Source organism: Aphelocoma coerulescens, chromosome 1 (genome assembly GCF_041296385.1).
Source record: "Aphelocoma coerulescens isolate FSJ_1873_10779 chromosome 1, UR_Acoe_1.0, whole genome shotgun sequence".
In the NCBI taxonomy this organism is placed as follows: Eukaryota; Metazoa; Chordata; class Aves; order Passeriformes; family Corvidae; genus Aphelocoma; species Aphelocoma coerulescens.
In genome coordinates, this window is record NC_091013.1 from 35,035,959 (window position 1) to 35,063,849 (window position 27,891).

Below are 27,891 nucleotides of genomic sequence, written 5' to 3' on the forward strand. Positions count from 1 at the left end.
ATATTGACATAAAAGTGTCACCTGTGCAAAATCAAATGTGTACCTTTACACAGTGATCTTAAAAGTCTAGAGAAAAAGGGTGATAGGAACTTCAAGTTCAGCAAAAAGACAAGCAAAGTCCTGTTCCTGGGGAGCAGCATAGGCTTTGGGATGCCTACTGGAAACAACTTTGCAGGGAAGGCAAAGATAGTAGAAAACAAGCTGATCATGAGGCAGCAATACAGTCTTGCAGCAAAGAAGGCCAGTGACATCCTGGGCTGCATTAGACAGAGCTTTGCCACCACATACAAGTAGGTGATCCTTCCCCTCTGCTCAACTCTAGGAATGACTAGGTGTCGTTTTTTGTCATGGTTTCAAATGCAATAGGGTTCATTTTCTGCCTAGTAGCTTGTACAGTGCTGCGGTTTTGATTTAGCATGAGAAAAATGTTGACAATACACCATTGTTTTAGCTGTTCTAGGTAGTGTTTACCTTAAGTCAAGGACTTTTAAATTTCCCATATTCTGCCAGTGAGCAGGTGCACAGGAAGCTGGGAAGAAGCATGGCCAGAACAGCTGACCAGAAGTGGCCCAAGGGATATTCCATACCCTAGAATGCCATGCTCAGTATATTAACTGGGAGGCAATTCACTGATAGGGACCGAGCACTCTCCTGGGCTCAGCTGGGCATTGGTCAGTGGGTGCTGAGCAACCTTATTGTGCATCACTTATCTTTTTTGGGTTTTATTCCCATCTCTCTTTTTGTTGTACTCATTTATTATCATTATTATTATTATTATCATCATCATCATCATCATCATCATCATCATCATCATCATCATCATCTTTTAAATCAACTACTAATTTTTTCTTATCTCGAACTACTGATTTTACTCTATTTTTTGCATTCTCCTCCCCACTCCAGCAGGGGATGGGGGGTGTGAATGTGAGTGAATGCCTGCATGGTACTTAGTTGCTGTCTGGGGTTAAACCACAACATTCTTAAACAATATATGGAATAAAATTTGGATTTTAACAGCTAATGGAGGATGTCTATATTGCTCTGGTTATAAATTTTCTGACTCTCTGGTGCAGTTAATGTACTTGAAGTACAAAATTACAAAAAAAAATTATATAATCAAGATATCTAGTCATCACTTTCAAAAGTATCCTTCCTGTCAAATTGCTCTTCCTTTTCTTAAAGGAGTAATTAAATTTTTCTATTAATTTCCCTGTTGCTGTATAAGCAGCATTGGAACAAAAGGTTATTTGTGCTTTCTGTCTTTCAACTCATTTGGTTCCTCAGCTTCAAAGAACCACATCAAAATATCTTGCCACAGAATAAACATCAACTGGATTTTCTTTCTGCATTCAACAGATATCAGATTCTGCCAACTGCCAAGCAGAATACAGGGAAATGATGCTAAATTAATCCTTGATGTATAACCGAGTCCATTAATACTGAAGTAGATTTATGGGTGTATTGCAAAATATTTTGCATGGTCTCTTTAAATACATAGTCACATCAAACCAAAAGGTGCCATAAAAGGCTGACACAGATCATTTGAGGTACAACTGTACTACTGAAACACATTCAATTGTCCATGCTTTGTCAATGCTATGGCACTTCAATGCTCCTGCTTTGTCTCCATTCCCTTGAGTTCACTGCTGAGTACAGTCCTCCCACTGAGTGCCATGGCAGCAGAAGGAGCATCTCAGCCAGGGTGCTAATGTTGAAAACAATTCTGGCTTAATTACCCAAGATGTAGAATAACTTCACAGTTCTTATGTAATCAAAACTGAGAGGAAATACAGACTCTTTTCTGACAGCCTCTTTTACCTCTTGTTTTTAATCTATAGCATATTACTTGTGCTACCTGTTTTAGTCTGGGAGGTGGTAACCACTGAATCTTTTCTGATGTGGAGATCTTCTCCAGGACCTGGGTGTTTAAATCCTTTGTGCTGTTGATTGTGATCTAACACCTGCTATTTCTGCAAAATAGCATGCAAGACACAGGAGACATTTGCACGCACTGAGATACCATGAGCGATAACTCTGCTATCAACCATCTGCTAGACCCTTTGTTTACTGCTGTTCTTTGTACTGAAGTTCAAATATTTTGGAATGAATGGGAGGAAAATTTCACAAGAAGCTCCCCAACTCAGCTTTAGTTCCTTTATGAACAACATGTGCAGTGTATGATAGGAAACAAAAACATCTGTTTCCACTGACTTTGCTGTATTCTGCTTTTCTATTGATTCATACGCAAACCTGAAGCCAGGCTATTTGGGGTGTTGTTTCCTTGTTTATAATGCAAAAACCCCAGGCAAGCTCAATACACAAAGGTAACATATTCAAAAGTGGAGCAGGTATTAGTAGGCTCACAGTAAGCTTGAATCAACTTCATAACTTCTGGATGAAGAATCTTTCATATGGAAATGGAAACTGAGCTACCTAAAGAGAGAGAAATCCCAAAACACATCCATTTTCTAATGGTAACACCATTGCTCATGGCAAGATTTACTATAAAGTAGAGGTGAACTTTTGTCTGTATTGATTAGTTTCATCTGGTCTGTGATAATTTAATGCATTGGAAATGTGGTTGTTTGCCTAGCAGACCAGCATGCCTGGTTCTGCTCTGCTTGTCTGCGTTTCTCTTGGATATCTGAGAGATTCTGGGCAATGCCTGTGTAATCTGCATAAGTGGCTGTGGTGTCCCACTGCCTCTATGAATGCATTTAAATTGAGGTAGAATACTTGAAAATCATCCTTTAAGAATTTCAGGTAGAAAGAATTATTTACTGATGTCGTTGACCAATCACAGCTTTAAACAGGCCTCCTTTGTGCATGCAGAATAGAAATTTTCCCTTCGTCTTACAGGGCCTCTCCCTCTCCCTCTCCCTCTCCCTCTCCCTCTCCCTCTCCCTCTCCCTCTCCCTCTCCCTCTCCCTCTCCCTCTCCCTCTCCCTCTCCCTCTCCCTCTCCCTCTCCCTCTCCCTCTCCCTCTCCCTCTCCTCTCCCTCTCCCTCTCCCTCTCCCTCTCCCTCTCCCTCTCCCTCTCCCTCTCCCTCTCCCTCTCCCTCTCCCTCTCCCTCTCCCTCTCCCTCTCCCTCTCCCTCTCCCTCTCCCTCTCCCTCTCCCTCTCCCTGCTTAACCTTATAGCTCAACATTTAAAGGATTCACAGGGTGTGTAGAAGTCAGGCTCCCACTGCTCTTTTTAGTAAGAAGGGCCTTCTATACTCATTAAAAACTATGGTGCATTTGTATGTGCTGTTCCCATCCTTCTTTGGAAGCTCAGCTCTTTCAGAGAAAAAAAAGCCCTTTTCTAGACTGGCTGGCTCAGAGGGGTAAAAGGATATGTGACTCCACAGCCCAGGGATGCAGACGCCCACCTAAAAGGGAATTGATGCTTTTTCCATAAACCTCATCACACTAAAAGAATCACTGGACAAAGGAGAGCTGTTTATGCCAAGACACAACAGCACAGGCAATACATGTGCCTCTCCATCTTCCTGTTAGTGACTTTAACCTCATTCTGAGTTAAGAGATATACTAACAGCACTTCCTAACTCTTTTAGGAATATCTTATCCTTTAAGGGGGTTGCGCTGAAATGCTTCCTCTTATTTATAAAGTTTCCTAGCAGTGCAGAGACAATGCAGAGAGCTCATTCTGACTGTAGACCTTGCATGACCTATTGCTTACAATTTGTCAACCCATCTAGCTTTCTTATCAAAAATCTGAAACTGAATATGCTCTTGCTTTAATAACCTTCCAGGAACACAGTGATAAATGCTACTTTTTAGCAGAAGACTTTTGCAGACCAATGTAGAATAGGAAAACATTTATCAACAAAAGGGTGATACTGGGGCATACTGATACAAAGAAAAGAGAGAAAGAAAAAGTAATAAAATAGTCACGAAACAATATCTTCCCCTCTTTTATTACATATATTTATAATATGAAGTACTTCAGAAATGTAAAGATATTATTTGGCCCATCTTCTGACAACATTTTCAGCCTGCCTAGATTTATATAGGGAGATTTTTTTAATATGGTGCATATTGTTTCTTTTTCACATTTATCTTCTAAGACTAGGAAATTAGAAGCCCTAGACAAACAGCAGGTAAACATGAATCTTGTCACTAAACCAGGGGATTTTTATTTGAAAAAGAAATTGTGTAATTTCACTAGGGAGGGGACACAGGGCTCCTTTCTCTACAACCCATGATAGAGCATTCCTTTCAGAGATGCAGGGCATCAAGGGAAGATAGGTTCTGCCTCTGCCTCTTCGCTTGACCCTGATGCACCCAGGTAAGGAGGAGAGAGGAACCCCAAACAGATGTAACTTCTCATGTTACCAGTTTAGGGCTCGTCTCCAAGCTTGCAATACAGCAAGCGTGGATGCATGCAGGGACCAGTTGTTGCTCAAGGGGAGTGTGCAGCTTTTTCCCACCCACAAAATCTTGTGCCAGCAGTTCCCAGCGAGAAACCAGACAGGAGCCAGCTGTGCAGGTGGGCACTAACCCAGCTCTCAAATCATAAGTGTTACAAGAAATTTCCAGGAGAGGAGGATTAATTTTTGCATTTCTTCTCTTATTGCACAATACTGCTGTTTCGGCCACTAGGTTAGTCAGTGACAGATCTGTCCTTAGATATTCAGTGACAAAAGGTCAGTTAGGGTCACATCTTCTTTTCCCACGGAAAATGCTGACTTCTTGCCCTTGGTATTTTGGCAAGTTTAGGCCCATGTGGCTTTTCCAAAAAAAAAAAATTCTATAGTCCAGTGTTTCAAGCGTTTAATGAGCATGACCCTCTAGTTTCATCTTTGCAGTTTGCATTGTTTTCAGAAAAAGGGAAAAGCAAAATAAACTATGTTTTGCATGGCTGAGTTTAGTAACAGTAAAAATGTAAGCTACCAAAAAATAAAAAAGGAAGAATGGTTTTGAAAGCTTTTTTAAATGCGCTCTAAGAAGATTCTAGGTTTATTACAAAAGAAGCAACTATTTTCTGGTTAAAACTATGCATTTGATAGTTGAACAAAACATATTTCCAAATAATTTTAAAAGCACCATTGTAAAAAAGAAAAGCAAACAACAAATAAAGGAAAGTAGAAGTTACAAGACTGGCTCCAGTAAGTTCTGTTACTTATTTTAACAAAAACATTATTTCCTCCTATTCTTCCTCTCACTGAAAATCAGACATGAAAATCAAAGCAAACAATAGAGATGTTCAATCTATCAATGTAAATTGGCCTGGTACTGGTATAGCTAGCACATAAATTGCACAAAGAGGGAATACACAGTATATTTGTTCTACTGTTGAGAAAATACAGTTCAGTTAGTCTGGACTACCACATGAAGCCTTTCCCTTTCTTTGGGATATAATGTGGGAACAAGATGTGGCATCTGAGGGACTCTTGCCTTTGAAGAACATTACAAGTTTTGAATAAATAAGGACAAAGCTGTGAAAGTTACTGTGTACCCTTCTTCTCATTGTGGGGAACTGAACAGGCCTTTTCCTGTCTGGCTGTTAATTGGCTAATTTGTAGAAGTCTGCTCTGAGAGATGGGATGCATATTTGTGTGACTATATGAGGAAAGGAGGGGGAGGGAACGGGAGGGGAGGGGAGGGGAGGGGAAGGGGAGTCGAGGGGAGGGGAGAAAAAGTGATGACAAAATGGTGGAAAATGGCAGATGGAAAGGGGTGATTAGGGAAGCCTCCAATACCCTCAAACATTGAGTGTGGTTAATATGGTATGTGTCTTCTTCTACCATGTTTGATAGAATCAGCATCAGTACTTGCAGGAAGACCTTTCCCGTTCCTTTAATTGTGTGCTTCATCACTCTGTAGACATTCTTGTGGAGTTTCTAAGGAGTGGAAGGCTTTTTTTCTTATTTTAAGCTGGGAGGAGAGTTTTGTTTTGAATGCCAATAATGTTTTATTTTCTCCTTCGGGGATTTAAAAAAAATAAATATTTGAGATATGTGGGTGTTTTATTTGTTTTATTTCTAATATATTATATACAATGTAAGCATGGTTGTATACATGCACAGAAAAACCCTTTCTATCTATAAAATATAATACAAGATATAGTTTGTACTAAAAACATGATTTTAACATTTCAGGAAAGCTGCTTAAACAGAAAAATTCAACGTGATTTTCTCCTCTTTTTTTCACAGTAAAATTTCAGGAAAATGTACTAAAACATTTTGAATTCAGATAGACAAGTATTTACCCAACAGAAAGTGGTTTAATTAAATTATCTAGCTAACTTTGCAGGTAACCATATGATGTTGATTGAAGAGGAAGGAACTAAACAAAATATTCTGAGCCTTACTTCCCTCTTTATTCATAGAATCATTACTGTAGCAGCTTCTTATCTGCTGTAATTCACTGTAACTTCTTTGGTTCTTATGCAAAAATGGCAATTTATATCATATAAGAAGAGCTGAGCTGAGGTAATTTCTGCTCATCAAATTTTACAGGGCTTGAATTAGGTTAAAATTCAACTCATCCTTACTTTCAGTGCTACTGAAATTTTGCATTGTTAGCTTTCAGAAAAGTTTTCAGAAGTGTGCAGTGTACAAAAAGTCCCCCCCCCCCCCCAAAAAGTCCCCACCCCCCCCCCCCCCAAACTTGCCCACACCTCTTTTAGATAGGACAAGGCAATTTTTTTTTCAGGATTATGGGAAATTCTTTGCTAGCATGTTAATCTTGTTAGTGAACAGTCAAATCTGAGACAATGTCAAAAAAACTTGGGGAATGTAGCTGAACTGTTCTTCCAATTAAGTTTCTCAGTTGTTGTCCAGGAAATTTCTGTATTTTTCTTTTTAAAACAAACTAGAACACGTAGACAAAGATTTTGGCACTTAATGATCCATATTATTATTTACTATTCTTGAAAAGATCTGGAATTGAAGTTTTTATAGAACTAAATTAAAATATTTTAGTTGTCACTGTAACTTTCTGATCATGCAATTTCCAATCTGCACAATAAATCAGGGTGTTTGCATAACAAAAACATGTGATTGGCAAAGGTTAGCCAACTGATAAAGTCATTTAATGACTGACTGATAGGTAGGTAGATAACTGGAGCTAATTCAACATATAATCACACTGTATCTGCTTAACCAGGTCATACATACTTTTAAAACTTAAATTTTTTTTACAAAATTTGCTTTCAAACAGCATGTAGCATAAGTGATATGGAGAAACTCAGAATAGTCAAGATTTTTTTTGTGAAGTCTGATTGCTTAGTATATTGCATTTTAAATTTGAAATTAAATGTACTTTAAAAGATGGTATGTTTAGAAAACTTTAAAACATTGTTCTAAACTTATTTTTTAAAACTTGTTTAAAAAAACCCCAAACCCCCATTTTCTAAAGAAAAACAAGAGATTAGTATATGCAATACGAATAAGAAGTCCTAATTTGCGTCTACAGCTTCTGATTGCACCTAACCCCAGTTTGAAATACATGCAACTCAGTTAAACACAAGTACTGTTCAAAATGAACCTCAGCTTTCTAAAAAAAGGCTGTAATATGCTGACTATTCACAGGCTGTAAGATACAGAGAACACGACCTTCAGAGGAAACATGTCAAGCCCTGCTGTTCTGGAGGAAGCTGCCTACACAGCAGCATCTGCAGGCTAAAATGTGATTCAGTACTGTACATCCTCACTCTTCTGTTCTTAGACATGGGGCTTATTCCTTCTCTCTAAAACCTTTAAGGCGTGCCATGAAATGCAAAGTTACACAACAAAAAACTCTTTGCGCGAGACAGCAAAATCTCTTCATTTTCTCTCTTCATTTGGGTAAAACAACAGCGCAGTTTGCTCTGCTCTACACACTCCATAAGTGGAAGGACTAAGTCTCAGCTCTGCTGACATATATTATGGAGGAGCTCTGTCCTCGCCTGTCCACAGCAGGAAAATGGGGCTTAGGGATAAACCCCAATCAGAAGAACAAATCCTAACTCTGTAAATTATCAGGAGTTTGTTTCAAACACTGAGTCTGCCCAAGAGATCCTAACTGTTGGAAAAGTACAGATCTAAAACTGGATAACACAGCCCAGTGTCTTTATTGATGTGAATCTTATCATGATGACCTTTTCTATTCAGTCACTCCCCCAAACTCATCAGGATCTTTTATGGAATTTCCTAGCACCTTCTGCATTATGCAGCTTTTATAACATCACATAAGTGTCATCGTTCCTTAAAATATGGAAGCCAGCAAAGGAAGCCATAGTGCTGGATGTTGGTTTCAGGCAGGCAATCTCAGCTGCTTTGACGTCATTATTTTCAGCTGCTCCTGAAAAAGTGAAGGTTTTTTCCAGAGGCTCCTGTTTGTCACTGTTCTTCCCATCTTCTTGCTGGCTTTCTGCCTCAGTGATGGACTCTGGTTCTTCATATTCTAGCTTGGTTTGCAACACCACCTGGTCATTTTTGTCTAACCATTCCTAGAAAAATTAAAATGTTAATGTTGGTGGAGATGAGCTATCTATCAAAAGAAACCTGGTTGTACAGACACTAATGTTCCTTTCATGTTGGCATCTTTCCAGGATAAGCCACAATGGAGAAGATGAAAAGGAAGCAATGTAGAGAAGCAGGACATAAGATAGCAGGAAAGAAGACAGACAGAATGGCAGGAAAGCAGGCAGGATTCCAGAACTGCATACAAACTCCTACTTATTCTTGAGACCACATTAAATACATCTTTGCTTTTAAGGAGGCACCTTAGAAAACCTTGGATGTGTAAAATATCTGGTGTACCCTCTTTGATAGACTCATGCTTTCTTTGACCCAAACCCTGGCTTAATCTAAATTAAGAGTAAATTTAGATGAAGATTTAGGCTACATAGCATATCTGTATTAATGCTGCAGTACTAATTTGAATTTGTATCTTTCTTCTTCACTTTGAGTTTAAAGCTGTCTTTTATAGAAAAAGTTTTCAGCTTGTCACTGAAAAATTATTACTGCTTTTTGATATTTCATTTGGTTTGAAAATGTAAATATTTAACCTGTTTCCCCTTCAGAGAAAACTTACTAGCAATTAAGGTAAACACTAATACAGCTAATACAGAAAACTACACCACATATGTGATGTCAGGGACTAACAAGAAGCATTAAGAAAACAAAAACAAAACCTGCAATCTATTCATTTGATAGCCATTCCATATCTAAAGGTTTAGTGAACCTGCACCTCCATGGCTAAGAGAGGATGTTTCCTACTGTGACTGACACCTCCAAAGTGTCTCAGCACTTCACAAATATAAAGGACAAGATCAGGTTGAAGCAAGCTGCCTAACCTATCATGCGCAGGAAAGGATTCAAGCATCACGATGTCATTTCAGTGGATATTGTGCCTCTGGACCCCCTTAAATTCTTCTCCAGCAGTTTCTCTGTCTTTAGAGCAAGTGCCTTTTCACAGTACCAAAGCAGCACTGCTCTGATTGTATGAGCTCTGGTATTTGCTCTGTGGACCCTCTTGGTGATGCTGGGGAAGGGCTTTGAGGCTTTTATCTTGGGTCAGAGGGTGCTTGTCTATCTATGCAGAGCAAGAATCAGTAGCTACTTTCATATTATTCACAATACTGTGGAGTTCACAGCCCTGCTAAGAAGGTGATGTTTACCTGTAAGTTTCCATTATGATCATTGAAGAGATCAGCAAATAGGTATTTTGGATCTGGTATAGCAGGCAGGATTGACATCTGAACCCTGCAAAAAGAAAAAAGAAACAAATTGGTGTTTTGTTATAGCACAGTTATTCATGCAAAAATCTACCTCAGCAGAGTTCTGTACCCACAAATACATTTTACATGACAGTACTCTGTTCTTAGTTTCTTTTAAATATGTTCTAAAGTCAAAAAGCAGTTATAAAAGTCTGAGAACGCCATCAGGCTAAGAGTATTTTTTTAATGAATTTTCAACCCAACCCCTGTCTAGCAAAATCCAGACTTTGCACTAACTTCCAGCTAGTCAGCATGTGCTATTCTGCTTGATGAAGTAGTCAGAGCTTGCATTTTCTGGTCACCTTCCCCTAGACAGGGAAGATGGTGCAGCAGCCAGCTGTATTGGCTGACTTAGCAAACACAAACATAAATGTGAAACATGGAAATGCAGGAAAAAAATCAGCTTATGAACTAAATGCGTGATTAGAGTAAAAAATACTTTCATCTCTGAAAATATGTAACTTTTGGTGCTTTTTTCCCTCAAAAAAGCCAAAATGTGGGGCCTTTGCTGGTTTACTTGTTGTTTGGTAGTTGTTTGGGGGTTTTTTAATTGTAAATTCTAAACAAGAACAGCATTATTCAACTGCCAATCTAAATGTTGATATAGTCTTAATAAAGTTGAATAAGCTCAAGCTGACTTTTCCTACTGCAAATAGACATTGAGATTTATGGAGATTACACAAAAGAATGTCCTTTCAGGAGAAGTAGCTATAATAATTGGCTTCTCAGGATTTAACTAGATTTCAAAAAAAGAGAAGAAATTAAGTGGAAGAGACAGAATTTTATCCTGAAACATTTTCTTTTACCAGAATTGTTTCAGTTGTGCAAATTGAAGGCCTTGGTGTTTGGAAGGCCAGGATGTATTATTGCTCAAATAGCAATTAAGCTACTGACTTCTACATCTTCACAATGATTTCATTTTTTTGATAAGAATTTTGATCACTAAGAGGCTTCATCCTGAATGATAGCTCTATTTTCATGACATAGCTATTTAGTAGTAACCAATAAATCTATATTTACCTCTGCCATTTACACAGAAGAATCAGGAGGATAAGCATCATTAAAAGGACTGCCAGCAAACAACTTAAAACAATTACTGTGTTTGACTGAGAAGTTGTATCATCATCACATGAATCTAAGAATAATCACAAAAAGAGTATGTCAAAACAATTTTTTTTTGCTTTAACTGTAAATGCTCCTAATCACGCTAAAATGTTGAATTTTTTTAAAAAAGAAAAAAAAACCAGAAAAGTTTTTAAGGACAAATAAGACAAGTTTAATTGTTCAATTGAGACTGAAAAGAAAATCTCTGCTTCCTCAAACCTTGCAGCAAAATAAAATTTTGCTTTTATTTATCTAAATTGACTTAGTATAGGACAATGGAGGGGGCTTATGGGCAGTGTAGGTACATCATGAATGAATAAAGTATTTTTACTTATCATCACATTGCCTTGACAGTGATAAAGTAACTTAGTGCTAAGATCTGTATTACATATGCCTACTTGCAATCACTAAAGCTGCAAATGCAAGTTAACAAGTAGCCTAAATATCTTTTCTCCCAACAGAAACCAAATAAACAAGCCCAGCAAACAAAGAGCCAGCAAACCACAAGAGCTGATACCCAGAAATTAACTAGTGGCCAGCTAACACTTAACACACAGGTATATAAAACTAATAAATTTGTGCATTTTTCTGCATTCTCAGTGTTTTTCCTTCAGCTTTTCTAATGCAACTTCAAAACTCTGCCTCCTACTACTGACCACCCGGTCTCCACAAAAATGCCAAAATCCTGGATGATTATTCATACAGGACCAACTGTCTAGCCTGTTCCATCACCCTGCTCTATTTAGCTGCCAGGAAACCACAAATAAAATTGTGACTCCCCACCCTAAGTGACATCTTCAGAGTATATGAAAATCCTCAAAGCTTCATGGCTTTATCTGATTATAGATTTGGAGTCAATAACTCATTAAAGTCCTGAAGAAAACTGCTTGCCCCAGCGAAGGGGCTGTGCCAATGCCAATTCTGATCTAGGGACACACAGAATGTCTTAACCACTGAGTCTCCTCTGTGCTGTCCTTCCTTGCAGGTACCTGCTGATAGCCTCTTGTCAAATGGTTCAGGTAAGGCTGGTAAGTTGTCTGCTCTCAGAGGTGTAGAGGAAGACATTGCCCTTATTTAAGGCATTTGCCAGCCACACCTGAGGACCTGCTTGCAGGCTCCCAATTTGCGTAGTGGAAGAGCTTTCTCTGTAGGTCAGCACTGTGGCTGTGAGGGCACAGGCTACCTATTATGCTCCAGGATTTCATCCCAGCTTTGTGTACATAGATTGTCTTTGAGTAAGCTAATATCCCATTGCATTTTAGAGAACTTAAATCTTGTTACACTGGACAACTGAGGGCTTCATTATTCTGATAAAGCCTAGTGGGTGGCATTTTGTGCTTAGGTAAAATAAATGTGTTAGTATTGTGTACAGTCTTTATTTTTAACTACAGCAAATGTGGGTTTTGGTTTTGATAAGAAGTAGAAATACTGTTTACATTGACAATCTAATTAAAGTCAGTCACACTCAGTTAAATGCAACTGTCTGGTAGGAAAGCAGTGCTGATACTGGCTTTGCTTCCCTTCAATGTCTTTTTTTTGTTTCCATTCTCCTTGTTTCAATCATTCCAGCACCCTTGAGCATCAGACTTCTGTGACCTGTGGTCCTGTAGTTCAACGGACGTACTTGCAAAACAAACTGCCTTCAAAAATTGGACATCAGGGATTTTCTTAGAGTTCATATTTGATATCCAAATATCGTATGTGGGCATCCCCCTTCAACACCCATACCCACAGAGGTCTCTCATCACTGTCACTGGAGGTTCCTCAACACTGTGGTAACACAGATAATGAGAACACTCTTAACTTTGCTGATTATGACATAAATTGATAGCTTTAGGGGCCATCAGTAGCAAAGTGGACAGGGTTAAACATGCACAATTAAACATTCACATGAACTTCCTTTGATAAGACAAGATGGAGCACAATAGTGCAACATTCATTTGCTGCATGTCTCCAGCTTCTTTTGCAGTCACTCCTTCTTTTGCACTTAGACAATATTTATATATATATATATGTATTAGCTGTTACCTAATAGCATGCCATTCATCCAAAATGTTTCTGCTTCCCAGTCACTGGTGTAGTTAACTACGTTGCAGTATGGTACTAGCCTCCCCAGTCTGACCCGGAAAGAATAGCACTTCCTTGGATCAAAGCCTTGCTCAGCAACACTGCAGCACTTAGAAGTTCTGGACTGAGAAAGAAGGTGTATTGTTAATTCTGGTTTTCAAGACAATGCTTCAAAATGCTGCACTCAGTCATGATCACAACTAGGACAAGGGATAGGTCAATGCCAAATCTCAGAACTGAATGTTAACTTCTCTGAGTTCTGAAGAATTCTGTTTCTTGATTGACTTTTGACTATTCGTATCCATTTGTCACTGTATGGTATTGAGTTGAAGGTCATAGCCATCATTGCATAGTGCACTATGTTACAATTGCATATTTACAATATATAAAGACACTCCAATCCACAAAATATTTACATATTATATTTGAGAAAGGAAAAGTTTAAGTTAATTAAATAACATTTGGAAATACTTTACAGCTAATTTTAGAAGAAATAAAAATCCTGTGTAATTTCTTCCTTTTTCATACTATCTCATTAGTTTTTCTTCTTTTTCTCTCTTCCCTAATCTGCTTTCTGCTTCTTTCTTTCCAAACTCGTTTATTCTGAATGTATGACTTTTCCCTTAGATTGCCCTCAGCTCTTTGCATGGCAACTGCCTATAACTTGTAAAGTAAATTATTTCTGGCATGGAGAAATCCAGGGTCCTAAAAATCTGGATGTTTTCTGCTACCAGCTATATTTGAAAATATATTGGAAACAACAGTATTTTATATTCTGGATTTACTACTTCCAACTCCTTCTAGTGTTGATTAAAAATGTGACATAAAGCTCACTTGCCACTCTTTGTCAAACTTGCTCTTGTATTGAAGCTCGAGTCTCAAGCACCTTGCAGCTCTCTCTGGTTTGTTACAGCTTACAGTAACAGTGTCCTCTTTCCAGAAGAAGGTCACATTTTCTGGTCGATTTGGCTTTACTAAGAAGAAGAGAAAAAACTTTGCTATAGCTTCTTAAAAAGCACTTTACAGTTAAAATATTTTTTGTTCCTTCCTTGGCTCAATATTTCACTGAGTAGTAAGTGAAGAAGGTGGACTTTCTTCTTGGAGGTTTTGCTTCTGCAGCTGACCTCCCTATTAAACATCAAAATGGAGCTTGACACCATGACACTGGTCACCATTTGAGGTGCCACATTCAAAGGCAGTAACTGTCTCATGTCAGTAACCTGTTGTAACTACTTAAGGAAGGGCTTCCGTCTCCTCATACTCCCTGCAATCCAGACAAAGAAAAAAAGCTTCCTCATTGGAAATCTAGTGACAAATTCAGTACCATAAAACCTCCAAGACAGACTTGTGCAGCTGCTGGAGGCTATGCAGGATATGGTGGGGCATCTACAAAAGCACTGGGTTCCTGCCTACACACAATTGTATCTGCCCCTCACCATTTTCAGAGGGTCTGAAGACAACTCTATGGTTTGACCCATGCAGCTGGTAAGTCTTCAGCAGTGGGAAATAAAGGGATGAAAAGAGTGCTACTTGCTTTGTTAACCCTTTAGTTGTCTTTTTGTATTGTGAAAATTCTGCCTTCCTAATTTAAAGATTTCAGTCTGATCCTTGATATTTGTCCTTTGTTACCTAACCCTTTTGAAATTAATTTTATTATCAGTGGGTGTTTAATAGTGAAAATTTGAGGCTCAGGCTGCAGTTTTCCATAATTTAACAGATTGGTAAAATTATGAGATATAAAAGTATTCTCAAAGTTTGATGCCTTGGCAGGTTTGTGTTTAATCCCTTTTGCTAAAAATTATTAATAAATTTGGAATATATCTTTTTTTTCAGATAATTCTCCATTCTATATCTTCTGTGTGATTTCTATTAGAAAAAAATCCCTCCACATTGAACGATGTAGCTATGTGAAATTCCAGAAGTTTTTCATAAACTGATCTCACACTAATGAGAAATATGTATTTGGGGACAGGAAGGATTTAATAAAAACAAGAACATCATCTCTATGCTAGTAGTAGGATGTGCCTTTTACTCTGCTGGACTGTACCAGAGCCACTCAGCTAATTTCTATTGGCTTCCAGTGATGGGTTTGTGACAGCATCTTTGACAACATGCAGTTTTCTGCCTCACATGGCATGAAAGATGGCAAAAGAATGAAGGTGGACAGTGTGAGAAAGATCACACAGCCGACACTAAGACAAAAAAAAATATTATTTGTTTTCTTGATGAGCAGGCCTGCACAGGACAAAGCACACCCATATATATATTTTTTTAGCATTTTCATTCGGATTTTGAAACTGTATTTTGGGACAAATCTGACTGTCCTGTGTTGTCTCATTTAGCTGCAGCTGCACACAAGCCTATGTAACTACTGGTGACAGCAAGGAACAAAAATCAACATGAAATAACTATATTTTTTGTTTTGACATGCACACTAATAACATTTTATATGCCATATAACTGATTTCTTCTCAAACTTAGAGAACTGGAGAATCAGTGAGGATACTAAAACTACCAAAATAGTTGTGATTTTTCATACTTACTGTAAAAATCAGATTTTAATTTTTTAGAAAACAGCTCTTCACTTCCTTTGCTGTTTCTGATAGAGATGGCAAGGGTGGGTCCTTCTGTCTTAAAAAGACATCCAGAATTATAATCTTGATCCAATAAATAGGTGGTACATGACTTCCAAACTTGGTGCTTGCCTTCATCAAATCTGTAAATTAAATAATATTGGTAAATTGAAAACTTAACAATTAATACAAGTTAATTAACTTTTCTTACTGCTCTTTCTTTTTTTATTTTTTCAGATGCTATACCAAGGAAGGAATGAGCGTGGTATTTCTTGAAGTGACAAATTTCACAGTGGTGTGAGGGAATTCATCACCCAAACTTCACTGAATTTCCAGCCCTGGGTTTCGATGCAGTCTGAAATAATCAAGTTTCGTTCATGCTGTTGTTTTCTAACAAGAGAATGACTTGCTCAAACAGATGCTCTCATGATCCTGTTTCCAGGACTGTAGTGTGAAAAATTCTTTCACATATACAACCCAGAAACAAAGATAAGTACTATGACTGTCTTTAACCAAAATATTACACTTCTGTTAATCATTAATGATGTCAGTTAATAAGGAAAATATATACACGTATGTGGAAAAAACACTTTCAATACTGTTATTAACATTAGCACTTAGAACAATGATGGAAGAGGGACAAATCTTTCATATAATTTCTGTTGTGACTGATTGCTCACCAGGTTTATTGATTTGTATACTTCTGTAGGTTGTGAATATAAACAGGTTTCATGCTGGATATTAACAAATGTTAAAAACATTTCTAGTTCACAGAAGACTGGAATGTACTTGGATATTTCATTCTCCCAAAGTAAATCCTTTAACAATAGAGGACTAGGCACTGACAATACTCACGTGTAAAAAAATGACACATTCTCATTGGGGAAAAGCTCTCTTGTTGCCCATGTGATCTGCATCTTCTCGTTATTGAAGTTGATTATTGTGGTGTTGATGGCATATTTCCAACCTGCTCAGAACATTTACAGAGAATATGATTTCAGGATTGAGTATGAAAAACGTCCCTTGACATTAGTAGGCAATCAGTATTTCAAAGATATGTATGCAATAGATTCAGATGATCATAAAATAAGAAGACATAAGAACATCCAAAATACAAGGGAAGAGATTAATATAACCTAGAGAGGTTGATATTAGCATTTCAAAATAGTGAAATGAAGGTATGCACAGTGACATGAGAGAGAGTCTTGGCCACATGGTCCTGGGACCAAAAGGTGAAGACTGGGCATGTTCATAAGGCCTATACCTTGAGGACAACCTTCCCCGTAATAAGTGCTGAGGAAAACTATTTGGGAACTAATGCTACAGGGAATGTCTGTGTAAACTGTCAAATGTATATGGTAAGAAACAAGGAACTAACACCAGAAGTACCGACCAGTCAAGACCCACAAGAACACAGAGCAGATCAGCACAAGTGGGTGCATACTTGATATATGTCGCTCTGGCCCATTCCACCTGAAATACAAGCACAATCATTTAATGTCCTCTGACTGCAGGCAGATATTATTTCCTCTCTGCTCATCTCCTTGTTAGTGGTCTTGCTAGGGACACAAGATTCCACAACTGAAGATAAACCTGACATTGAAGAAACGGAGAAATTAAGAAGGCAAAAGGATTAGAAATCCATTCTATATCAAGAATTATTTATTTTGCATTCTATAAGATGTGAAATTGTGCTTACTTGAGTGAATAAAGAAAATGTATCCCCAAGAAACCACTAGAAGGTAAAATTTGCAGACTGCTGTCTCCAGCTGTGAAGTGTCTACCACTAAAAATCTTTGCTGGAATATTCCTGTGTAGAAGGAGAATAGAGGATTTTAGCTTTGATTGCCGTGTACATTTTATGCCCCTCTGGATTTTGGATGAGTTTAAAATTTTAGAATATTTCTTATGAGCTTTTCATTACATCCAGTCATCCTGATTATTTCATGGGTATCAGGAATAACTAGTCTCACAGTTGCTATCTTTTGCTCTGTAATCAGCACAAAGAATGTGAGAGAGACATGGGTTCAAGTAAGCATTTTGCCTATTTTCATGCCTATATCTCTGTGTCTAAGTTCTTTATGACTACTCTAATTACAGTTAGTCAGAACATTTTAATAGAGATGTATTTGTGTTGTAACACATAGTTTTGTCAAAATCATTCAAGACAGTTATGACAAAAATCCAGGACATACTGGGTAGATGTACCTTCAGGTTTCTGCTTTGTGGCTCATGGAGCTGTGGAAAAAAGATTCTGCTCTTATTCAAGAAAAGAACTTGAAACTAACTCCTCCATCTCTTACCTAATGCCTGCAAGCTTGTTCTGTATTGTTTTCTCAAACAGAAAAATCTTGTTTACATGCTGAGGCAAAACCAGAAGTTAAAAACCTTAAAAGGTGTAACAAAATGGAGTTTATCCAGCCAGTTCTACCTCTGTTGCAACAAATTATCTATGTAGCTCATTTTTCCTAAGACTTTAAGCTCTTCGTAATTCCCTTCTGCAGGTCTAAGAGATGATCTTGTCTTTTGCTAAGGCCACTAAGAAATGTGATGGCAAAGTGCCTAACAGTCCACTTGGTCTACAATTGCACTAACACATTCTAATTTTTATGGGCTACTTTAGCATGGTTCTTCTGTGCAGTATATAGTGTAACTGAAATCCTTTACTTCTTGGACTTAGATTTTCTAGAAAAGTAGTTAAATGTGTATTTAATGTGTATTAAGTGTACAATTACATGTTCTCCATCCTTAAATAAAATTGACATTATAAAAAAAAATAAATGTTAGTGAATGCAGAATATTGTAATGTCCTGAGATAATTTTTATGACTATAGAATGAATCCTTTCAATTCTCAAAATATATACTTTCTACTTTTGTATAATTAGTCTGATTGCCTGTATCTTCACTTTGAGAAAGATCTGTTAATGATCATCCTTCAATTATGAAAATAAGAACAGGAATAGGACTTGCTTTCTTAATTAGATATTTTCAAGGGTAATTCATTTCAAAATTAATTTCTGATGCTGTTTCTATGTGTACAATAGTTGGACACAATGACAGAAAACAAAATGCTGTTTGTAGGGCATGTTTTTGAACCTTCCACTAGACCAGGCTGCTCAGAGCTCCATCTGACCTGGCCTTGAACAATTCCAGGGACAGGGCACCCACAGCTTCTCTGTGCAACCTGCTTCAGTGGCTCACAACCCCCACAGTAAAGAATGTTTTCCTAATATCTAATCTGAATCTAGTCTCTTTCATTTTAAAGCCATTGCCCCTTGTCCTGTCACTACATGCCCCTTTCAGAAAGTCTCTTCCCATCCCAATCGATCTGAGTTGTTCAGTCAATTTGGTCACAAGGGCTGTACAGGTACAGAAAAAAGGAAGGAAGAGGGAAAAAGGCGTTTATAGCCTAAATACAGAACACCGTAACAGAAGCAAGGAGAGGAAAAGCTTGGTTTAAATATCTCAAAGAGGAAAAAACTGCAATGCTATGATTTTTATCCCTCCAAGTTCAGAGTGCTAAAACAATATTAGAATGCTTATTCTTTCTGAATTAATTTTATCTTACTGAGCAGCATAAAAAACTTTTTAAATTTTTTTGAGAATTATATTTATGGGGAAATTGTTAGAATTAAGAGGCATAGCACAGGTTCATTAATTGTGAGAGAGAGCACACAGAAATTGCTTATCTAAAATTTTTTTGCTCATCTGACAATAAATATGGTGACAATATTTAGACTGAATTTGCTTCTTGAATATGTAATGTATGTTTGGAAATCTCCTTGAAACTGTAACTATATATCCTATAATCTGCCAGCAGAAAAATAAAGATTTTGATAAAGTTGCAAGCCACCCTTCCATCTCTGTGCAGGCCAATTCTTGAAATCCTTTTTCAGGGTGCCAAATTTTCCCTCAATACCCATGTGAAAAGGACACCAGCATTAAAGATCTGAATCCCATAACATTCTTTTAATAGGAAGTTTCATCTCTTCAAACTCTCAATGGGTTAGTTGAGATATGACTGGCTTTAGAGATGGATAATAGTAAGGAAACAAGAGGAATCATATGGAATTTCCACAAAATACAAAGTGGACACTAAGTGAAAACTAAGGGTCTGTTCTGACTAGCCTGTTGGAAGGTAACAAAAGACACCAATTAATTCTGAACCTTAAACAACACTCATTAGTCTCTATTTTTCAAATGTATTATAACTCTCGGCTACTTATTAGAGGCTGAAATTCAGAGGTGAAGACTAAATCTTGGGTTTGATGATGAACATTTTTTGTATAGCAAAGAATACCAGATGGGCTCCAGCTCTGCAGTGATTTATTCACGGGCCTAACTGCACACACTCTGAGTAGTTGACTTCAGCAGGATTGGTCAGATTGTATCAACTTAACAACATAAATAAATCTTTCTAAGATCAGAACCTTTTTCTGCAAAACATCCCTATATATTGTGAATTGAAATGCTGGGATTTTAACATAAAAATGTAAACTCCACAGCTGCAGTTATTTATGTACTAAAATGGAAGACAACACATTATTAAATTCTTTAACAATAAATAAAAAGTTAATTGACATGGAATAAAAATTGTAATAAAACCATCTGGTGATATGTACGTAATCTTTCTTGTGCTCTAATTTTAAAGAATGTTATAATAAGTCAGTCTCTACATAATTAAGTAGGTATGTAGGACAGAATCTTGCCAATCTTTTATCATGAAAGACTTGTTTTCAGATCTCTAGTCAGAGAAATTTTCATTTGTGCTTCCTAATTTCATGAGTTTTGAAGCCTTTTTGAATGTAGTGTGAGTCATATTTTTTGTAAATGTACAGTAAGTATTTGCATGTATCTTTTCAAATTATAACATGTATATGTTGCATAATTTAAATTTCAATATGAAGAGATGCATAACCTTTCTTTAAAGCTTAGATTAAATTGACAAAATTCTCTGAGAATATGTATTTTATCTGAAATGTATTTTTTCTTTTTGATGATGTTTTCCTTGCCATTAACTGAAAAGGTGTTTGGTTTTAAGCAACTGTACAGCTATACTTCTGCAGGCAGAATCATTTGTATCTTCTGTTAGAGGAAAGAGAAAAAGAATAGAGGAGACCATTTGTCTCCCTTCATTTATGATGGAATTTTTTTTTAATTCAGACCTGACATCATGGATCCTTCTCAGCTGATATGTCAGCTCTCCCACAGTAATTGCAATTATTTAAAACCTCCTTCTAATTATGATCCGGGAGGTATACAATATACCAGAGCAACACATTTATAATTGTTCTTTCTATTATAATAATGGACAGATGAGAAGGTCAAAAATATTATGAATAGTGTCATGGGTTAGCTAGCCTAGTCTCAGAAGTGATGTTCTCGCAAAGGAATGCTTACAGTTTTCCCCATGACCTGATAGAACCTATCAGGTGGCCAGTTTGAATATGGACAATTCTTTAAGCCACTTAAAGTTGTGACCGCCTCTGTGATCCACACTTAAGAATAGACAAACTCCCCCCCAAGCTCTCTCTCGTTTCCGGCGCTGGCACAGGTGGCTGCGGGGCCGTGTGGGGGCCAGCGGGCCCGGCCAGGCCCTGCTTGGGCCAGGCCGGGCCGGGCCACGGCCAGCCTGGAGCCATGGGCCTGTTCCAGCCGTGGAACCCCCCCCACAGTCCTGCTGTGGGCAGCCGGAGCGGCTCGGCTCTCCCCCCTCCACTGCGATAAGCAACATTCCAGCTGCAAGGCCGAGGTGAGATTAACCCTTTTAGTGCTGTGAAGAGCTGAAAACCTGAGGGAAGAGAGAGAGGAGATGCTTAAAGCTGAAATTCTGTTTTGAAGCTATGATATATCAGAGTATCCCGTTGTAATTTCATGAAGATATGGGGGGTGGAGTGTTCAACTCGCAAGCAAAAACACCTGCGCTGAGATAAGCAGATGCTGATGCAGCTGTAATTTCATGAGAAGTTTGGACAGGGAGAGATGGAAGTGATGAGGACTTTTGCTCCAAATGGGAAAGGAGAAAACCTCAGTTCCTAGAGATGCTCCCAGAGATAGTCCTAAAGATGAAGATGAGGAAGACCCTTTGCTCCCAGGGAAGGAGAAGGGCCTCTGTTCTTAAGAGATGAAATGCTCCCAGAGATGGGTGAAGAGAACTTTTGTTTCTGAACAGCTCAACCTTTAAAATTGTACCCCAGTAATTCAAGAGTGGACCCTCAAAAGCAGTTGTGGGAAAAGCTGCAAGTTGGGGGAAGGGACTCACATGCGAGCAGAGAGACTCCTCTTCCTAAATGGACTGAACAATATTTGGAAGTGGGCGGCTGTCTCGTTGTGATACTGTTTTCATAGCATGAGCAAGAAGAGACTTCTCTTTCTGAATGGACTGAACCAGGTTATTATGGAAGTAGTAAACAGACTGAACATCTCAAGGGTTGTCTTTTTACATTGTCAGTAGGAGAAGGGAGGAAGGTGGGGGGAGGAGGAGAGTTCTGAAGGTGTGGTATAATTTTTTTTCCCTCTTTTAGGTCTGTTAATAAACTGTATATTCTTTCAAAGTTGGTGCCTGCTTTGCGTTTCTCCTAATTCTTATCTCACAGAAGATAAACAGTAATGAGTATTTTGGGCCAAACCACTACACTAAATTGGTGTTTCTGCCCGGTTCAAACCAAACCCACTACAATAGGCAGTCCCTGGGTTAAAAATGGTGGCACAACTTTCTGTCTGAGGATGATCTGCTAGTCTAGCTGGGTATGCAGCATGCTGCAGTGCTGCAGGACACATATCAGTGCCTTGGAGCAAGACCTTCAGAGAGAATTATCCAAGTCTATACTTTCCATTAAACCAGACAGGGACTGGTAAGGTTCCACACAAGACTTTAACCTCACAGGCCCTGCTGGGAACCTAATTCTTCTCAGGACAGAGAAACATGGAAAATGCCACTATGGTGTGTGGAAAGTACTTCTACAGGGGAAAAAAAAATGAAATTTTCTTGAGCAAAAATTTATGCAGATACAACCATGATCAAGAATATAAGCAAGTACATTCCACCTCCTTTCTATTTTTCAAAGTTTATTACTGAGAAAAAATACTGCTGAAAGGGAACATATAAAAAGTCTAAATGTCATGGAAGAAATTAAAAAAAAGAAAGGGAGAGGCAAAATATGAATCTTCAAAGATAACAGAATGGAACATGCATGTACTGGAACAGTTGCAACCTCATTGATGCATAACAAAGAAGAAAAACCACTTTTGATTTCCTTACACTGACGAAATCTGATAACTAACCACATGTTGAGCTTCCACATATTGCAGTACACTGTACAGAAACTGCTGGAGAACAAGACCCAGATCTGAACCTATAGTCTTTAGTGAGCCTTAATACTGCTGGTTGATGAAGGACAGTTTCATTGTTTTAATAGGAACAAATGTGGGTGAAATTGCCATTCGTGCACAAGACTGCTGAATTGTATGTATAGGGCAGAGAATGAACAGAAAACATCTTTTCAAGAAGAGGAAAAAGACAGCAAGTGAAAGTTTTTTGTAGACATTTTGAGACAAGATATAATTTGCATAGCATAATTCTTAGAATCCACCAAACAGTGTTTTGGTTTTTTTTTCAGATCACTGACCATTGCTAAGCATCACAACACTGCATAAAATATGCATCACAACACTAATTTTCAAATTTTATTCCACAAAGGCATGCCATCAGCACAGCACGGCTATAGGTGATTGCATATGAGGGCAGGGAAATCACCTTCCCTCACAGGACAGCCAGTGACTCACAGGGACAATAAACCCTGGAGAATCAGGTGATGCAGCATTGTCAGAAATTGTATTTACCATATGTATGGCAGAACAGAGAGCTGATTTATAGGTGGATAGGATGAGATCATAACTTTAAAGAATTTCTTTTTCCTTATAAAATTAATGACAAGGAACTTGTGAGAAATTAACTAGAGTGAGGATTAGATTTTTGGTGTAGGTGTTGGGCTTTATGTTTGATTTCTGGAATAATGCATTTATCCTTGATAAGGTATAAGTAATGGCATTGCAGACAAACATCTAAAATAGAGATGTTCTTAGGCAGCCAAAAAACTGCTCTTTAATAATTTTGCTCCACAGTAGTATTTTTACCTTGGTGCTTTCTCAGAAGCAACATATTGCTGATCTTTTCCCATAGTGTTCATTCTTTCAGAGTATTAAGTGCAGAAATCTTACCTTTAATGTGTTTTATCCTTCTCTGTTCAGTGAAGGCTAGACTTTTTGGGCTGCAATCTACTCTGTTAGAAAACTTTCATAGAAATCTGTTATCTTTTTTCTTTAAGAGACCACTTTAATTTCTGCTAGATATTAATTTTTGTTTGGTTAATTCTTTTCAACAAGAAAAGCACTGAATATTGTAACACATGAAGTAAAATATACACAGAAATATTGCTAGCTGATAAATCAATTTCTTAATTAAATATCTGGGGATTTGAACTTACCAGAAGACTGAGAAGCCACAAGGTTGCCCAGTATGAAGATCATTAAATATGCTTGAAAGATGGGTCTCATGGTTGGAATGGCACAACAGACTGTGAAGAGATGAGCAGTCATAATGTCTGGACTCACTGTTTGATCACTTTTTACCAGATGCTGGAGGGAACTGGAGGAAATGACTAAAGGAAATAAAAAATGGCATATCTATAGCTACAAACAAATCAGAAGTTCAGGACCTTCTCCATACAATGTAAAAAAACCCAAACCCTCAGAATATGAGTACCTCTTTTGCCAGCTTTATCTTCTCACAGCTGTATCAATCAGAGGAGACCATAGCCCTGATGAAAACCAGGACAAGGTATCTGTGCAGAGGTGTGACCACACAGAATCACAGAATCAACCACAGAGTCACAGAACAGGCAAGGTTGGAAGGGACCACAGTGGGTCATCTGCTCCAACCTCCCTGCTCAAGCAGGATCATCCCAGAGCACATCATACAGAATTGTGTCCAGATGGTTCTTGAATATCTCCAGTGAGGGAGACTCCACACGCTCTCTGGACCATCTGTTCCAGTGTGTAGTCACACACACAGTAAAGTTCTTCCTCATATTCAGGTGGAATTTTCTGTGCATCAGTTTCTGCCCCTTGCCTCTTGTCCTATTGCTTGGCACCACCAAGAAGAGCCTGGCTTCATCTTCTTGGCACCATCCCTTCAGATTCTGACAGACATTGATGAGGCCCCCTCTCAGCCATCTCTTCTCAAGGCTGAATAGGGCCATCTCCCTCAGCCTGCCCTCATAAGAGAGATGCTCCAGTCACCTTATCCTCTTTGTCACCCTCTGCTGGACCCTCTCCAGCAGCTTCACGTCTCTTGTGCTCACCAGTCCAGAACTGCACACTCCAGATGTGACCTCACCAGGGCAGAGTAGAGGGGCAGGATCACCTCCCTCGACCTGCTGCTGCCCTTCCTAATGCATCCCAGGACAGCACTGGCCATCTTGGCCCCACTGCTGGCCCATGGTCAGCTTGTGGTCCAAGGACCCCCTGGTCCTTCTCCGTAGAGCTGCTCCCAGGTAGGTCAGCCCCCAGCCTGTGCTGGTGCCCAGGGTTATTCCTGCCCAGGTGCAGGACCCTGCATTTGCCTTTGTTGAATTTAAGACTTGTTCTTCCTCACCCATCTGTCCAACCTATCAAGGTCCTTCTGAAGGGCTGCACAGCCCTCTGGGGTATCAGCCATTCCTCCCGGCTTTGTGTTGTCAGTGAACTTGCTGAGAAGGCATATTCCCCTTAATCCAAGCCATTGATAAATAAGTTAAACAATATTTGGCCTAGTATTGAACCTTGGGGGACACCACCAGTGACAGGCCTCCAACTAGAAGCTGTGCCATTGATCATGACCCTCTGGGATCTTCCATTCAGACAGTTCTCAATTTTTCCTAGCTGGTCTTGAGCTTTTTCTATGATTGCATCAGAAAATGCACAGTAACCTTCTTCTCACACGTCTTCTTGGGCAGATGATCAAGTCACTCATGGTGCATGTGAAGTGCCCTGGGCACACACACCACACTGCCTGCCAGAGACCCCTAGACTACATTTTGCTTCAAATTTCTCAAGAGTAACAGCTTGTCTGCCATGCATGGTACTAGGTATGGGTGGCTGGGAATACACCCAGAAGTGCTGCCATGATTTTTGTTTAGGCTTGTTTTCATTCCTCTTAGATCCCTCCCTAAAATGTTCGCTGTCCTTTTTAACCCAACAACACTGTTTGTCCAATGAGACCTCTTTCAGCTTGGTCACATCATCAAAATCTGCATGTCCCAGGAAGACCCATTCAAATCTCAGTAATTCTTGGAAACCTCAGCACGACTGTCTGACATACATACAGCATTCTGTTAACTGTCTGGTCCCTGCTTTGATCAGGTTCCTTCAGGGAGTCATTAATTCCTGGAACTAAAGTAACAAGCAACACAAAAGTGAAATACTAAACTAGGTCTTAGGTGATAGTTAATGGAAAGCTAATGTTACTCATGGTTTCCAGAGTCAGCATTGCAAAAGTCAGTGACATAAACAAACAAAGGCAAAGGTCAAAATCATCTGGTTCCCCAGGACGTGGCAACACCCACATGTCCCCATTTGGGTTAAAACCACAGTTTTCTTCCAAAAAACGAGTCACGTCTTTCCTTAGAGAACATGTGAGTGTGATGGAGCCAATTTTGTCCCTTTCTGCTTTTCACACAGGTAAAACACGGTGGACTGCAGACCTTCTAAGGCAGTTCATTGTTTGGAGGGAAGGGATAGAGGAAGAGAACAGACAAAGGAAAGATATCTAAAATACCTTCTGGATTATAATTGATTTTTAGACACTACATCTAAAACAAGGTCTAATTCTCAAGTAATAACACAACATTTTCACTCACCATTTCCTTCTACTGGGTATGTTGGTACCACAAGTAATTATCCCTCTCACCAGTCTTGTCTTCTTTTTCATATACTGAAGTCAAACAAAACTTAGTCAAACAAAATTTCTCTTTTTACTACTTTGGAACCCAAACCTAGGGCTGAGGAATAAAAATGACAACATCTAGGTCAAACAAACTGCTCATATTAAGCTGATGCACTGTTGAGCTATTTTTGCTACTGCTGAGAGAAATATCATATTTGGCACTAGAGGGATATATGGCTTTAGCACCTCCCACCTCCCCCCATGCAGGCAGCCACTGGCCCAACCACCTGCCTTAGGTTCTGCTTACTGGAAGCCAGCTCTGATTACCTGATTTGATTTTTTCATGATCCTAGTCCATGAACTGAAAAGCTGAGAGTGATACCATGGGATCTGTTCTCTATGAGGATTTTTTCTGGCTGCCTGCAGCAGTGTGGTTGGTTAACTTGTCCATGTCCTCTGGGTCATTGCTCCCAAGAGTACAAGGACAGAGCATTGTCACAATGTGGCCCCTCTTCAGGGCTCACAGGCAGTGCAGTTTTGGATTGCTTGGCCTGAGGAAACAGTATCCATCCTGAAACTTCATGGAGGAATAGGGAAAGCAAATGGTGAGGGTGAGCTGAAAAGTAGCAGCCAGGGCTTCTGATGCTGACTGCCAGAAGACAAAAGTCTTAGGAAGACACACAGAGGATGAGAACAATGCAAGTAATGCAAGTGAATTAAAAGAAGCCGTTTTGACTTCATTTTTCATTTTGGATCAAACCACACAAACAGATCTTGGCCCTCTGCCAGCTCCTTTACCCACAGCAGCAGCTCTTGGGCAGCTGCACTTTTCAGCTGCAACCTCCAGCACCCTTGCTAACTTTCATCAGTTTCCTTCCTCTCTTTTTATTCCCCTTTCTATTATTTCATTGGTGGTGTTAATTGGGTCTTGGATCACCACATAGTTCAGCAAAGGAAATTGTCCTAGTTTCGGTTTTTTTTCACTTAGAATGAAAACAATCAATAGCCTGTGACTAATTTTCATTTACTGTTATTTACTTATTCATGGCCTTGCTAACAGACTCCACATGCCTGAAAAATAGCAAGATTATTTCTTTTTGCAGAAATGACTCCTTTTAATTTTTAGCATTAACAGGATGTGATTTCAGTGTGCTTTGAGTGAGTGGGATAAAGGGAACAGTGACACATTTATATAAAACAGTGAGTCCCATCACTCCATGACAAATCAGTTTAGTCAACTTGAGACAGTGCAGCCCACTGTTTTGACAGGAGAACCTGATTCCCTGTTTTAATATGTTGCAAAGTGCACATGTAAAGACCTCTACTGTACACTTTGGACCCAACTTCTACCAATGGGAAAAGCTTATGGGAGCAATCTTCAAGTGTTGCTGGTGTTTTTAAAATTCACATTCTTGTACAATTACTTCAAAAAGTGTCACTTGGTGGTCTTTCCTTGTATCGTCATGGCTTAGCCTTTCTGAGCCTTTTTATGAATGACAGGAAAGAAGTGAAG

General features: G+C 38.8%; 1 protein-coding gene across 7 annotated transcripts; it reads right to left on the bottom strand.

Annotated features, from left to right (window-relative positions):
* Positions 1 to 6,616: 6,616 nt before the first annotated feature.
* On the bottom strand, positions 6,617 to 26,787 carry CRLF2 (cytokine receptor like factor 2). 7 transcript variants are annotated; one of them, XM_069006846.1, is made up of 11 exons: positions 26,706 to 26,787; positions 26,353 to 26,426; positions 23,941 to 24,030; positions 16,898 to 16,926; positions 16,309 to 16,420; positions 15,424 to 15,596; positions 13,715 to 13,854; positions 12,842 to 13,004; positions 10,730 to 10,844; positions 9,611 to 9,695; positions 6,617 to 8,437 (listed from the first exon to the last, which is right to left on the bottom strand). In XM_069006846.1, exons 1-11 carry the CDS (start codon positions 26,721 to 26,723, stop codon positions 8,165 to 8,167), a joined length of 1,272 nt encoding a protein of 423 aa, XP_068862947.1. In that variant the 5' UTR covers positions 26,724 to 26,787; the 3' UTR covers positions 6,617 to 8,164. The 7 variants fall into 7 exon arrangements, with proteins under 7 accessions (XP_068862947.1, XP_068862928.1, XP_068862938.1 ...); XM_069006827.1 differs by having other exon boundaries at positions 16,847 to 16,926; XM_069006837.1 differs by having other exon boundaries at positions 16,847 to 16,926; positions 26,353 to 26,493; positions 26,706 to 26,775.
* Between the last annotated feature and the right edge of the window lie 1,104 nt (positions 26,788 to 27,891).